The sequence below is a fragment of the Engystomops pustulosus genome, chromosome 2 (assembly GCF_040894005.1).
Source record: "Engystomops pustulosus chromosome 2, aEngPut4.maternal, whole genome shotgun sequence".
NCBI lineage: Eukaryota > Metazoa > Chordata > Amphibia > Anura > Leptodactylidae > Engystomops > Engystomops pustulosus.
In genome coordinates this window covers 21,397,362-21,412,605 of record NC_092412.1, presented here as the reverse complement: position 1 = coordinate 21,412,605, position 15,244 = coordinate 21,397,362, and the positions used below count along the sequence as shown (strand labels likewise).

The window sequence follows — 15,244 nt, the reverse complement described above, 5'->3', positions numbered from 1 at the left end:
CATAGGGGGCAGTATTATAGTAGTTATATTCTTGTACATAGGGGGCAGTATTATAGTAGTTATATTCTTGTACATAGGGGGCAGTATTATAGTAGTTCTATTCTTGTACATAGGCGGCAGTATTATAGTAGTTCTATTCTTGTACATAGGCGGCAGTATTATAGTAGTTGTATTCCTGTACATAGGAGGCAGTATTGTAGTAGTTATATTCTTGTACATAGGGGGCAGTATTATAGTAGTTATATTCTTGTACATAGGGGGCAGTATTATAGTAGTTATATTCTTGTACATAGGGGGCAGTATTATAGTAGTTCTATTCTTGTACATAGGGGGCAGTATTATAGTAGTTATATTTCTGTACATAGGGGGCGGTATTATAGTAGTTATATTCCTGTACATAGGGGGCGGTATTATAGTAGTTATATTCCTGTACATAGGGAGCAGCATTATAGTAGTTATATTCTTGTACATAGAGGGCAGTATTATAGTAGTTATATTCCTATACATAGGGGGCAGTGTTATAGTAGATATATTCTTGTACATAGGGGGCAGTATTATAGTAGTTATATTTTTGTACATAGGGGGCAGTATTATAGTAGTTATATTCTTGTACATAGGGGACAGTATTATAGTAGTTATATTCTTGCACATAGGGGGCAGTATTATAGTAGTTATATTCTTGTACATAGGGGGCAGTATTATAGTAGTTATATTCCTGTACATAGGTGGCAGTATTATAGTAGATATATTCTTGTACATAGGGGGCAGTATTATAGTAGTTATATTTTTGTACATAGGGGGCAGTATTATAGTAGTTATATTCTTGTACATAGGGGACAGTATTATAGTAGTTATATTCTTGCACATAGGGGCAGTATTATAGTAGTTATATTCTTGTACATAGGGGGCAGTATTATAGTAGTTATATTCCTGTACATAGGTGGCAGTATTATAGTAGTTATATTCTTTTACGTGGGGGGCAGTATTATAGTAGTTATATTCTTGTACATAGGGGAAGTATTATAGTAGTTATATTCTTGTACATAGGGGGCAGTATTATAGTAGTTATATTCTTGTACATAGGGGGCAGTATTATAGTAGTTATATTCTTGTACATAGGGGGCAGTATTATAGTAGTTATATTCTTGTACATAAGGGGCAGTATTATAGTAGTTATATTCTTGTACATAGGGATCCGTATTATAGTAGTTATATTCTTGTACATAGGGGGCAGTATTATAGTAGTTATATTCTTGTACATAGGAGGCAGTATTATAGTAGTTATATTCTTGTACATAGGGATCCGTATTATAGTAGTTATATTCTTGTACATAGGGGGCAGTATTATAGTAGTTATATTCTTGTACATAGGGATCCGCATTATAGTAGTTATATTCTTGTACATAGGAGGCAGTATTATAGTAGTTATATTCTTGTACATAGGGGGCAGTATTATAGTAGTTATATTCTTGTACATAAGGGGCAGTATTATAGTAGTTATATTCTTGTACATAGGGATCCGTATTATAGTAGTTATATTCTTGTACATAGGGGGCAGTATTATAGTAGTTATATTCTTGTACATAGGGGGCAGTATTATAGTAGTTATATTCTTGTACATAGGGGGCAGTATTATAGTAGTTATATTCTTGTACATAGGGGGCAGTATTATAGTAGTTATATTCTTGTACATAGGGGGCAGTATTATAGTAGTTATATTCTTGTACATAGGGGGCAGTATTATAGTAGTTATATTCTTGTACATAGGGGGCAGTATTATAGTAGTTATATCCTGTACATAGGGGGCAGTATTATAGTAGTTATATTCTTGTACATAGGGGGGCAGTGTATAGTAGTTATATTCTTGTACATAGGGGACAGTATTCTAGTAATTATATTCTTGTACATAGGGGGCAGTATTATAGTAGTTACATTCTTGTACATAGGGAGCAGTATTATAGTAGTTATATTCTTGTACATAGGAGCAGTATTATAGTAGTTATATTCTTGTACATAGGGGGCAGTATTATAGTAGTTATATTCTTGTACATAGGGAGCAGTATTATAGTAGTTATATTTTTGTACATTGGGGGCAGTATTATAGTAGTTATATTCTTGTGCATAGGGGGCAGTATTATAGCAGTTATATTCTTGTACATAGGGGGCAGTTTTATAGTAGTTATATTCTTGTACATAAGGGGCATTATTATAGTAGTTATATTCTTGTACATAGGGGGCAGTATTATAGTAGTTATATTCTTGTACATAGGGGGCAGTATTATAGTAGTTATATTCTAGTACATAGGGGGCAGTATTATAGTAGTTATATCCTGTACATAGGGGGCAGTATTATAGTAGTTATATTCTTGTGCATAGGGGGGCAGTGTATAGTAGTTATATTCTTGTACATAGGGGACAGTATTCTAGTAATTATATTCTTGTACATAGGGGGCAGTATTATAGTAGTTACATTCTTGTACATAGGGAGCAGTATTATAGTAGTTATATTCTTGTACATAGGAGCAGTATTATAGTAGTTATATTCTTGTACATAGGGGGCAGTATTATAGTAGTTATATTCTTGTACATAGGGAGCAGTATTATAGTAGTTATATTCTTGTACATTGGGGGCAGTATTATAGTAGTTATATTCTTGTACATAGGGGGCAGTATTATAGCAGTTATATTCTTGTACATAGGGGGCAGTATTATAGTAGTTATATTCTTGTACATAGAGGGCAGTATTATAGTAGATTGAATCCTTATGACTCCTTACCTGGTGCTTCTTTTCTGCTTCTTGTTTAGCTTTTTTCGCGCTCATCTCCTTTTTCAGACGTTCTTCTTCAGCAAGGCGCATTTTCTCTGCTTCCAGGCGTCTGTGATACTAATAAAGAGATATCGACCAAACTTAAGAAAGTTTCTTTTTCTTTTTCAGTAAGAAATGTTTCTTTTATTCACCTAACATAATAGAAGGTATGAAGATGGCTGATCTAAATAATCAGAATAACCCGTGTAAGTCATCCTCATAGTTCACAACTATTGTGATTTGGTTGTCATATGGCCACATCTTTATATACATAATCTTATGTGTAGTCGCCCTTATGCGTTACCCTGCTGCAGTACTGGCGTCCTCATACCTCTCCTTTAAGGCGTTTGTACAGTCTTCGGGCGATCATTCCCCTGGAATAGGCCTGAATGGTATATACTGCCCATAGTCGGTGGCGGAATGCCCTTCGGACCAGGTAACCTCGGCATCGCGCCTGGAAATGGCTGATGCGTTGGCGGACAATGTGGTACTGCTGGTGCAGTCTCCTGGAGCGGTAGAGGGCCTGCAGCCTCAGGAAACCGATCTTCATCTGGTGGAGAGAAAGAGATTATAATTATCAATGCAAATTATGTCACTCGAAATTAATCATTTTATAAAGAAAAGTACCGGTATATGTTTATTTTTCAATTAATTTTTTTTTTCTGCTTGCTGTCAGTGAATAAAAGTCTTTGCAACTGAAATCTATATCTCCATGGTAAGAGAAAGCATATAAAAGCTGTGTAGTCCAATTCAGTGTTGAATTTGTCCCATTCTTTGTGTACAATAAGTCCCTATCCATGGGATAGCTGATTGGTGGGGGTCTCAGGAATGGGTACCCCACATATCATGAGACTGGAGGTCAATTGTTACCCTGATGGAGATAGATGAGCGCCATGTGTGGCTATTTCCATCAGTTTCATAGAGCTGAAGTGTGCATGTGCGACCAGTCGCTTCATTCTTATGGTTCTTGTGATCCTTGGGGGTTCCATCACTGAGACCCCCATTAATCAGCAAGCTAACCCCTATCATGTGCATAGGGGCTTACTTGATGTGACTGGACAACCCCTTTAATGTACATTTTGTAGGTTACACAGAGAAGACATACAGGAGCTGTATACACAAAGGGGCAGATTTACTTACCCGGTCCATTCGCGATCCAACGGCGCGTTCTCTGCGGTGGATTCGGGTCTTCCGGGATTCACTAAGGCAGTTCCTCCGACATCCACCAGGTGTCGCTCCTGCGCTGAAGTTCCCCGAGGCCCGCCGGAGTTCACAATCCTATACTTTGTGAAGGTAAGTGCAAGTCCCCAACACTTTTTTTTTTTTAAATGCAGCGATTTTTCCGAATCCATCGGGTTTTCGTTCGGCCACGCCCCTGATTTCCGTCGCATGCATGCCGGCACCGATGCGCCACAATCCGATCCCGGGGAAATTCAGGGAAAATCGGCGCAAAACAGAAAAAATTTGCGTAACCCGCCAGTAAAACGCGATTCGGGTCCTTAGTAAATGACCCCCAAAAAAGTGTTAGGACATTGGTTTTATTTGAGAAGTGTGTGTCGGCCCCTCCTGCGTTATGTACTTGGTAACTTACCACAGTGTAGTTTCTTCTGCAGTTGTATCCCCTCCAATATCTCTGGATCAGAAGAACCGATTTTCTAACCTTTACGAAATTAGACCTGGGAATATAAACAAGGGTGTCACAAAGAGGAACAAGGCTGTAAATCAGCTCATAGGAAGAACTTGGTAATGACATTGGAAGTTGTTAGCTCTACTAAGTGTAACTAAGGAGGTGTCTGCATCAATGATCCGAGCACTGCAGCATTCATGTTTTATTGATTTATCTTTTGATTATTCCTGTGCTCATTATTCATGGTGTATAATCCAGCAGGTCTTCTATGGGCCCTCAAGGTTTCATTTGGCCTTTTGGGCCCATAGAAGAAGGAGGTGCAGTTATATTAGTGTATTATTACACTACAGACATCCTGGCCCCTCCTGACCCTGTACCATGTATCAGCCGTAAAAAGTGGTAATATTACAGTGCAGCTATCCTGGCCCCTTATTACCCTGAGGACAGCGTCAGAACGGTCCAGGATGCCCTCAGTGTAATAATATTACATGTTATTGAGGATACATGGTACAGGGTCAGGAGGGGCCGGGATGTCTGCAGGGTAATAATATCACATGTTATTGAGGATACATAGTACAGGGTCAGGAGGGCCAGGATATCTGCAGTGTGATAATATCACATTATAGCTGGTACATGGTACAGGGTCAGGAGGGGCTGGGATGTCCTTAGTGTGATAATATGTGATATTTTTACACTGCAGACATCCTGGTCCCTCCTGACCCTGTACAATGTATCATCCATAACATGTGATCCTTTTACACTGCAGACATCCTGGCCCCTCCTGACCCCTTACCATGTATCAGCCATAACATGTGATATTATTACACTGGAGACATCCCAGCCAATTGTGACCCTGTACCCTGTATCATCCATAGCATGTGATATTATTACACTGAGGATATCCCAACCCCTCCTGACCCTGTACCATGTATCCTCAATAACATGTGATATTATTACACTGCAGACATCCCGGCGTCTCCTGACCCTGTACAATGTATCATCCATAGCATGTGATCTTTTTACACTGCAGACATCCCAGCCCCTCCTGACCCTGTACCATGTATCAGCCATAACATGTGATATTATTACACATATCCCAGCCCCTCCTGACCCTGTACCATGTATCATTCATAACATGTGATATTATTACACTTAGGACATCCTGGCCCCTCCTGACCCTGTACCATGTATCCTCAATAGCATGTAATATTATTACACTTAGGACATCCTGGCCCCTCCTGACCCTGTACCATGTATCAGATATAACATGTGATATTATTACACTGCAGAAGCTCACCTGTCTTTGAAGCCCCTCACCACCTTCTGGATGAGGATGACCTTGTCGGTGATTGCTTTATCTCTTTCAATTTCCAGTAACATATCATGGTGGTCCTGTAATGGCAAACAAATATGATATCAAACTTCCTCAATACTGTGTGATGTGTAAATAATATTTCCCATAATGCAACTTCTACATCAATGATTCCCTAATATACCGCCATGATTATAAATGAATCCCGCCTCCCTGACTCAGACGGGGATGATAGCTCAAGAATCATGTCTATAACACTCATTTTTTACTCACTTTTCTCAAAAATATTGACACCTCTATACATAAAGCTTCTCTATGACCAATGGAAAATACTGACTCCCCTATCCATAGCCTTTGTGTATGGCCAATAAAACACAATGGGGGTCATTTACTAAGGGCCCGAATCGCGGTTTTCCGCCGGGTTACGCAAATTTTTCCATTTTGCTCCGATTTTCCCTGTATTGCTCAGAGATTTGCACACGATGGAAATCAGGGGCGTGGCCGTACGAAAACTCGGAAAAACCGCCGTATTTAAAAAAAAAAAAGTGTCGCTGGACACGCGCTTACCTGCACCCGGCCCGGCTCTAAGGAACTACCTTAGTGAATTGCCGGAAGACCCGAATCCTCCGCAGAGAACACGCCGCTGGATTGCGAAGTAAATCTGCCCCATTTTGTATGGCCACGCCCCCCGATTTCCACCACGTGCATGCTGGCGCCGATGTGCCACAATCCGATCGCATGCGCCCAAATCCCTTGGCAATACAGTGCAAAACTGAAAAATTTGCGTAACCCGCCAGATAAAAGGCGATTCGGGCCCTTAGTAAATGACCCCCAATTTGTATATAAAAGTTTCCCATCCAGAGGAACCCTCTTTAGAGACACGTGAAGAGCTCTCGGCGTGACCCTGGATCTGCACATGTTAGTGTTATGGATTGTCCATCCAGCTGTTCTCTCCATTTCCTGCTGGGAAAACCTTCATTTCCTACCAGCGTTTCCTCCGGGATTGTCAGAATCCCGATAAAAGACATTAGAGGGAACTGTGAACGGGATAGGATGTCATAAAAAGTTCTCAATGGATTGTGAAAAGGCCGAACATATGGGAAACGGGAAAGTGACAAGGACTTTCTAAGAAATCCTGAAGACCTCCCTCACTGCAAAGTTTTCATTCCTTCTAACATTTAGGAATAGAGGACCCCCAGCAATATGATTGAAAGAGATGTCCCTTCATGGTGGAAGGCGCACCTAAAAAAGCCCTACAAGATATCAAGTATCATCCTTGATGCTAAAGCTTGTCCCACTGTCCTTCATCTAGAAGCTCCTCAAGATGCCTCCACAAATTCTCAGAAGTGGGCGCCTTCCAGATTGACCACCATAGAAGTTTGTGGGCTAGACCAAGCTTCACAAAGAACTAACAAGTTGGATTCTAATCATAGTTCTTGGTTACTATTTGCACCTGAAAAGTTACTGGTCTTCAAAAAATTCAGCTACAGGCGGTCCCCTACTTAAGGACACCCGACTTACAGACGACCCATAGTTACAGACGGACCCCTCTGCCCACTGTGACCTGGTGAAGCTCTCTGGGTGCTTTATTATAATCCCAGACTGTAATAATCAGCTGTAAGGTGTCTGTAATGAAGATTTATTGATAATCCTTGGTCCCATTACAGCAAAAAATTTTGAAACTCCAATTCTCACTGGAGCAAAAAAAAAAAAATTATCTGGAACTACAATTATACAATATACAGTTTCGACTTACATACAAATTCAACTTAAGTACAAACCTACGGACCCTATCTTGTACGTAACCTGGGGACTGCCTGTATTGCAACTGGCTCAGCTGGCCAGACCCAACTTTACCCAATTCCATGTCAAGATGATGACACTTAAAAAACAAGGGTTCTCTCTTTCTGTTATCATAAAAACTCCATGGTATCGATCAGTGATGGCGAACCTATGGCACGGGTGCCAGAGGCGGCACTCAGAGCCCTTTCTGTGGGCACCCGGGCCATTGCCCCAGCACACCAGATAGAACTCAAAGAATCTTCCTGAAGTTCTAAGCAACTTAAAAGATGCTGCTTTCGGTCATATTTTCATACTTACTTCACTACTTGGGACTGTAGGAAGAGGGAGAATGAATAGACAGGGCCGAAATTATCTTTGGAGGACCTCCTGCCGGCCCCACATTTCTCTGTGGGACACATGATGCAAATTTTCCATCTTTCTACTGTGTTTCTGTTCTCAGGAGGCCAATATGATTGAATGTTGTTGAAAAACAGGGAGCAATAAGTTACTTTAATTTTGCTTTCATTTTTGGTTGGCACCTCGCGATAAATAAGGGGGGGGTTTTGGGTTGCTTTTTGGGCACTCGGCTGCTAAAAGGTTCGCCATCACTGGTATAGATGGTCACGGATATGGTCTGCCATATAAACCTAGTGCCAGGCTTCATTCTCCATATGGCACCAGAATTGGCTCTGCATGGCACGACACGATGTACCCTGTGAAGCTGATGCCGAATATAAAACTCTCTACCAGTTGGTACCAGACTGGACTCTCAGGTCTTGCTTGTAACGTAAATCTCTTTGTTACTTTTGCATATTAACACACATCTTTCTGAGGTTTTTCCAGCGGTTACAGGGTAATTTTCTTGCCGGGGCATGGTTCAAAAAAGTGCCCCCACCTTCCCCTGAAAGTCAACAATTATAACATAAACAGTCAACAGTCCCCCCCTGTTAAATACATGAATTCCCATGAATTCTTTAGATAGTATTGGACATAGATACAGTGCCAGAACAAAGCTTAGTACTTAAATAAAGCACAAGAACCAAGCTCAATACACAAATACAGCACTAGAACCGAGCTCTGTACAGAAATACAGCATCAGAAGAGAACTACATAAAGAAATAAAGCACCAGAAGTCAGATCTGTACAGATATACAGCACAAGAACAAGGCTTTGCACATAACTACAGAACCAGAGATGAGCTCTGTACAGAAATAAACCACCAGAACTGAACTTCATACAAACATACAGCTAGAGATGAGCGAACATGCTCGTCCGAGCTTGATGCTCGGTCGAGCATTAGGGTACTCGAAACTGCTCGTTACTCGGACGAATACTTCGCCCGCTCGAGAAAATGGCAGCTCCCGCCGTTTTGCTTTTTGGCGGCCAGAAACAGAGCCAATCACAAGCCAGGAGACTCTGCACTCCACCCAGCATGACGTGGTACCCTTACACGTCGATAGCAGTGGTTGGCTGGCCAGATCAGGTGACCCTGGGATAGACTAGCCGCTGGCCGCGCTGCTCGGATCATTCTGTCTCTGGATGCCGCTAGGGAGAGAGCTGCTGCTGGTCAGGGAAAGCGTTAGGGTGTTCTATTAGCTTACTGTTAGGCAGGAGTGATTCTCCAAGAACCCAACAGCCCTTCTTAGGGCTACAATAACGTTCTACTTTTTTTATTTTAATTTGCATCTATTACCATTTTGTGAGGAATTAGCAGGGGGACTTGCTACCGCTGTGTTCTGCGCTTAGTGGCGCACATATCCATAGCAAAGACCGAAGTGGGAAAATTCAGTAGGGGTTGGATTTCTATTAGGCACTAACTCAGTGTCATCTCATCTGGCATAGTAGTGTGCTTCCTTTGATACTTGGCTAGAAAATAGCCATAGGAGAATACAAACAGCTTCTTGAAGCCTACAGTAGCGTTCTATATATTTGATTTCTGGTTGATCTGCTGGTGGCTGTAGTTTCTGCAGTGCATGTACTTGCCAATTCTGAGCAATTTGTAGTGAGACTTGCGACCGCTGTGTTCTGCGCTTAGTGGCGCACATATCCATAGCAAAGGCCGAAGTGGGAAAATTCAGTAGGGGTTGGATTTCTATTAGGCAATAACTCAGTGTCATCTCATCTGGCATAGTAGTGTGCTTCCTTTGATACTTGGCTAGAAAATAGCCATAGGAGAATACAAACAGCTTCTTGAAGCCTACAGTAGCGTTCTATATATTTGATTTCTGGTTGATCTGCTGGTGGCTGTAGTTTCTGCAGTGCATGTACTTGCCAATTCTGAGCAATTTGTAGTGAGACTTGCGACCGCTGTGTTCTGCGCTTAGTGGCGCACATATCCATAGCAAAGGCCGAAGTGGCAAAATTCAGTAGGGGTTGGATTTCTATTAGGCAATAACTCAGTGTCATCTCATCTGGCATAGTAGTGTGCTTCCTTTGATACTTGGCTAGAAAATAGCCATAGGAGAATACAAACAGCTTCTTGAAGCCTACAGTAGCGTTCTATATATTTGATTTCTGGTTGATCTGCTGGTGGCTGTAGTTTCTGCAGTGCATGTACTTGCCAATTCTGAGCAATTTGTAGTGAGACTTGCGACCGCTGTGTTCTGCGCTTAGTGGCGCACATATCCATAGCAAAGGCCGAAGTGGGAAAATTCAGTAGGGGTTGGATTTCTATTAGGCAATAACTCAGTGTCATCTCATCTGGCATAGTAGTGTGCTTCCTTTGATACTTGGCTAGAAAATAGCCATAGGAGAATACAAACAGCTTCTTGAAGCCTACAGTAGCGTTCTATATATTTGATTTCTGGTTGATCTGCTGGTGGCTGTAGTTTCTGCAGTGCATGTACTTGCCAATTCTGAGCAATTTGTAGTGAGACTTGCGACCGCTGTGTTCTGCGCTTAGTGGCGCACATATCCATAGCAAAGGCCGAAGTGGCAAAATTCAGTAGGGGTTGGATTTCTATTAGGCAATAACTCAGTGTCATCTCATCTGGCATAGTAGTGTGCTTCCTTTGATACTTGGCTAGAAAATAGCCATAGGAGAATACAAACAGCTTCTTGAAGCCTACAGTAGCGTTCTATATATTTGATTTCTGGTTGATCTGCTGGTGGCTGTAGTTTCTGCAGTGCATGTACTTGCCAATTCTGAGCAATTTGTAGTGAGACTTGCGACCGCTGTGTTCTGCGCTTAGTGGCGCACATATCCATAGCAAAGGCCGAAGTGGCAAAATTCAGTAGGGGTTGGATTTCTATTAGGCACTAACTCAGTGTCATCTCATCTGGCATAGTAGTGTGCTTCCTTTGATACTTGGCTAGAAAATAGCCATAGCAATAGGATAGGATTGTTTGGTTTTAAAAACTCAAAAAAAAACAAAAAACACAAAAAAAAAAAAAAACACAAAAAAACACAAAAAAAAACAAAAAGAAGTAAAAAAAAAAAAAAAGTTATAACTCTCATTTTAAAAATGTTTAACCCCAGGGCTAGGGGTAGAGGACGAGGGCGGGGACGTGGGCGTCCAACTACTGCAGGGGTCAGAGGCCGTGGTCCTGGGCGGGGTGAGACACCACCTGCTGATGAGGGAGCAGGGGAACGCCGCAGAGCTACACTCCCTAGGTTCATGTCTGAAGTTACTGGGACTCGTGGTAGAGCACTGTTGAGGCCAGAACAGTGCGAACAGGTGATGTCGTGGATTGCTGACAATGCTTCGAGCAATTTGTCCACCACCAGTCAGTCTTCCACGCAGTCCACCCATGTCACCGAAATCCCCACTCCTCCAGCTCCTGCACCTCAGCCTCCTCCCCCCCAGTCTGCCCCCTCCCAGGAAAATTTGCCATTTGAACCGGCATACTCTGAGGAACTGTTTTCTGGACCCTTCCCACAGTCACAAACCACTTGTCCGGTTGCTGCTGAGCAATTTTCCGATGCCCAGGTTTTCCACCAGTCACAGTCTGTGGGTGATGATGACCTTCTTGACGTAGTGGAAGTGTGTAAAGAGGTGTCCGACGATGAGGAGACACGGTTGTCAGACAGTGGGGAAGTTGTTGTCAGGGCAGGAAGTCCGAGGGGGGAGCAGACTGAGGGATCGGAGGATGATGAGGTGACAGACCCAAGCTGGGTTGAGAGGCCGGGTGAACACAGTGCTTCTGAGACGGAGGAGAGTCCTCGACCTGAACAGGTTGGAAGAGGCAGTGGTGGGGCCAGACGGAGAGGCAGGGCCAGAGCTGGTGCATCAGCGCCACTGTCAACTAGTGAAGCTCCCGTGGTGAGGGCTCTTGCGGCGAGGGCTAGATCTTCAGAAGTGTGGAGGTTCTTTAAGGAAACACCGGATGACCGACGGACTGTGGTGTGCAACATTTGCCAAACCAGGCTCAGCAGGGGTTCCACCACTACTAGCTTAACTACCACCAGTATGCGCAGGCATATGAATGCTAAGCACCCCACTCAGTGGCAACAAGCCCGTTCACCTCCGGCCGTGCACACCACTGCTCCTTCCCCTGTGTCAGCTGCTAGTCAGCCCCCTGCCCAGGACCCTGGCACAAAAACCCCATCGTCGCCTCCACGATCCTCCACAGCATCCACCAGCGTTCAGCTCTCCATACCCCAGACGCTGGAGCGGAAACGCAAATATAGTGCAACCCACCCGCACGCCCAAGCCCTTAATGTGCACATCTCCAGATTGCTTAGCCTGGAGATGCTGCCCTATAGGCTAGTAGAGACCGAGGCCTTTCGCAACCTCATGGCGGCGGCCGCCCCTCGGTATTCGGTCCCCAGCCGCCACTACTTTTCCCGATGTGCCGTCCCAGCCCTGCACCAGCACGTGTCAGACAACATCATCCGTGCCCTGACCAACGCCGTTTCTGACAAGGTCCACCTGACCACGGACACATGGACGAGTGCTGCCGGGCAGGGCCACTATATATCGCTGACGGCACATTGGGTTAACTTGGTGGAGGCTGGGACCGAGTCTGACCCTGGGGCTGCTCATATACTGCCGACGCCGAGGATTGCGGGGCCTACCTCGGTCCAGGTGTTTCAGGCCTACTATGCCTCCTCCTCCTCCCACCCCTCCTCCACCTCCTCCTCCGAACTACCATCCGTGGGCACGGCGCCATCAGTCGGTAGCTCTAGGCACAGCAGCAGTGCCGTCGCTAAGCGACAGCAGGCGGTGCTCAAACTGCTGAGCCTAGGCGACAAAAGGCACACCGCCCAAGAGCTATTACAGGGCATCACGGCGCAGACTGATCTGTGGCTGGCACCGCTGAACCTGAAGCCAGGCATGGTTGTGTGTGACAACGGCCGTAACCTGGTGGCGGCTCTGCAACTCGGCAGACTGACACATGTGCCATGCCTGGCCCATGTGTTAAATCTGATAGTGCAGCGTTTCCTCAAGACATACCCCAATCTGTCTGATTTGCTCACGAAGGTGCGCCGCATCTGTGCGCATTTCAGGAAGTCCAGCCCAGATGCTGCCACTCTCAGGGCAGCGCAGCGCCGCCTCCAACTGCCCGCTCACCGACTGTTGTGCGACGTGCCCACGAGGTGGAATTCAACACTGACCATGTTATCCAGAGTTTACCAGCAGCGCAGAGCGATTGTAGACTGCCAGATGTCAACTTCCACCAGAACTGGTAGTCAGGTCAGTCAGCTTCCTCAAGTCTACAATGAGGAGTGGACGTGGATGTCTGATATCTGTCAGGTGCTGAGTAACTTTGAGGAGTCAACACAGATGGTCAGTGGCGATGCCGCCATCATCAGCCTCACCATCCCGCTGCTTGGCCTGTTGAAAAACTCTCTGGTCAGCATGAAGTCGGAAGCTTTGCGCTCGTCACAAGAGACGGGGGAAGAATATTCCCTTGTTGATAGCCAAAGCACCCTGAGGTCTGTTTCTCAGCGCATATCGGAGGAGGTGGAGGTGGAGGAGGATGAGGAGGAAGAGGAGGAGAATGTTGGCGAGACACAAGAGGGGACCATTGTTGAGTCCTTCACTGTTCAGCGTGTATGGGCAGAAGAAGAGGAGTTGGAGGAGTTGGAGGAGGAGGAAATGGACAGTCAGGCCAGTGAGGGGAGTGAATTCTTACGCGTTGGTACTCTGGCGCATATGGCAGATTTCATGCTAGGCTGCCTATCCCGTGACCCTCGCGTTCAAAGAATTTATTCCAGCACCGATTACTGGGTGTTCACTCTCCTGGACCCACGGTACAAGCAAAATCTTTCCACTCTCATCCCTGCAGAGGAAAGGAGTGTGAGAATGCATGAATACCAGCAGGCCCTGGTGCACAAGCTGAAACAGTATTTCCCTTCTGACAGCGCTAGCGGCAGAGTGCGTAGTTCTGCGGGACAAGTAGCGAGGGAGAGTAGGCGAGCAGGCAGCTTGTCCAGCACTGGCAAGGGTACGCTTTACAAGGCTTTTGCCAGCTTTATGTCACCCCAGCAAGACACTGTCACCTGTCCCCAGTCTCGGCAGAGTAGGGCTGATCTTTACAGAAAGATGGTGAGGGAGTACGTAGCTGACCATACCATCGTCCTAAATGATCACACAGCTCCCTACAACTACTGGGTTTCAAAGCTGGACATGTGGCACGAACTGGCGCTGTACGCCTTGGAGGTTCTTGCCTGCCCTGCCGCTAGCGTCTTGTCCGAGCGGGTTTTCAGTGCAGCTGGTGGCATCATCACCGATAAGCGTACACGCCTGTCGACTGACAGCGCTGACAGGCTGACGCTTATTAAAATGAATAAAGGCTGGATTTCTCAGAATTTCCAATCTCCACCAGGTGAAGGAAGCTCAACCTGAATAATTGATCCACTCCTCCTCCTCCTCCTCATTTTCCTCCTTCTCCTCCTCTTTGTACAGTAAAGCAGAGGAAAATGGCTATTTTTTGACAGGGCCCACTGGCTCTTGCTATAGTACTTCATGCATTTAATTTTTCTGGAGGGCCACCTACCCGGTCCTCTGTTTGAAACAATTTTTGTGAGTGCCACATACAGGCACTCAATCTATTCCATTTTTCTGGAGGGCCACCTACCCGGTCCTCTGTTTTAAAAAATTTTTGGGACTGCCACATACAGGCACTCAATCTATTCCATTTTACTGGAGGGCCACCTACCTGCTCCTCTGGTTTGAAACATTTTTGGGACTGCCACATACAGGCACTCAATCTATTCCATTTTACTGCAGGGCCACCTACCTGCTCCTCTGGTTTGAAGAATTTTTGGGACTGCCACATACAGGCACTCAATCTATTCCATTTTACTGGAGGGCCACCTACCTGCTCCTCTGGTTTGAAGAATTTTTGGGACTGCCACATACAGGCACTCAATCTATTCCATTTTACTGGAGGGCCACCTACCTGCTCCTCTGGTTTGAAACATTTTTGGGACTGCCACATACAGGCACTCAATCTATTCCATTTTACTGGAGGGCCACCTACCTGCTCCTCTGGTTTGAAACATTTTTGGGACTGCCACATACAGGCACTCAATCTATTCCATTTTACTGGAGGGCCACCTACCTGCTCCTCTGGTTTGAAAAATGTTTGGGACTGCCACATACAGGCACTATCCAAATTAAATTGTCTCCATAGCAGCCTCCACACGTTGTCTCCATTGCTACCTCCAAAAGTCGTCCATATAGCTGCCTCCATACATCGTCCCTTTATCAAACGAGGTGTGTCAGGCAGAAATTTGGGTTGTTTTCATGGATTCCACATCAAAGTTGTT

The 15,244-nt window shown here is 44.9% G+C and overlaps 1 protein-coding gene across 6 annotated transcripts in view; it reads right to left on the bottom strand.

The window, feature by feature from the left end:
- Nucleotides 1–15,244, bottom strand: part of MYO7A (myosin VIIA) — a 149,736-nt gene that overhangs the window by 44,301 nt on the left and 90,191 nt on the right. For all 6 annotated transcript variants that reach the window (XM_072133944.1, XM_072133941.1, XM_072133943.1 and 3 more), the window contains 4 exons: nucleotides 5,731–5,825; nucleotides 4,398–4,482; nucleotides 3,138–3,356; nucleotides 2,777–2,884 (listed from right to left, as the gene is read on the bottom strand). In XM_072133944.1, the coding sequence (XP_071990045.1) occupies nucleotides 2,777–2,884; nucleotides 3,138–3,356; nucleotides 4,398–4,482; nucleotides 5,731–5,825 (507 nt within the window). The remainder of the gene's footprint in view (nucleotides 1–2,776; nucleotides 2,885–3,137; nucleotides 3,357–4,397; nucleotides 4,483–5,730; nucleotides 5,826–15,244) is intronic.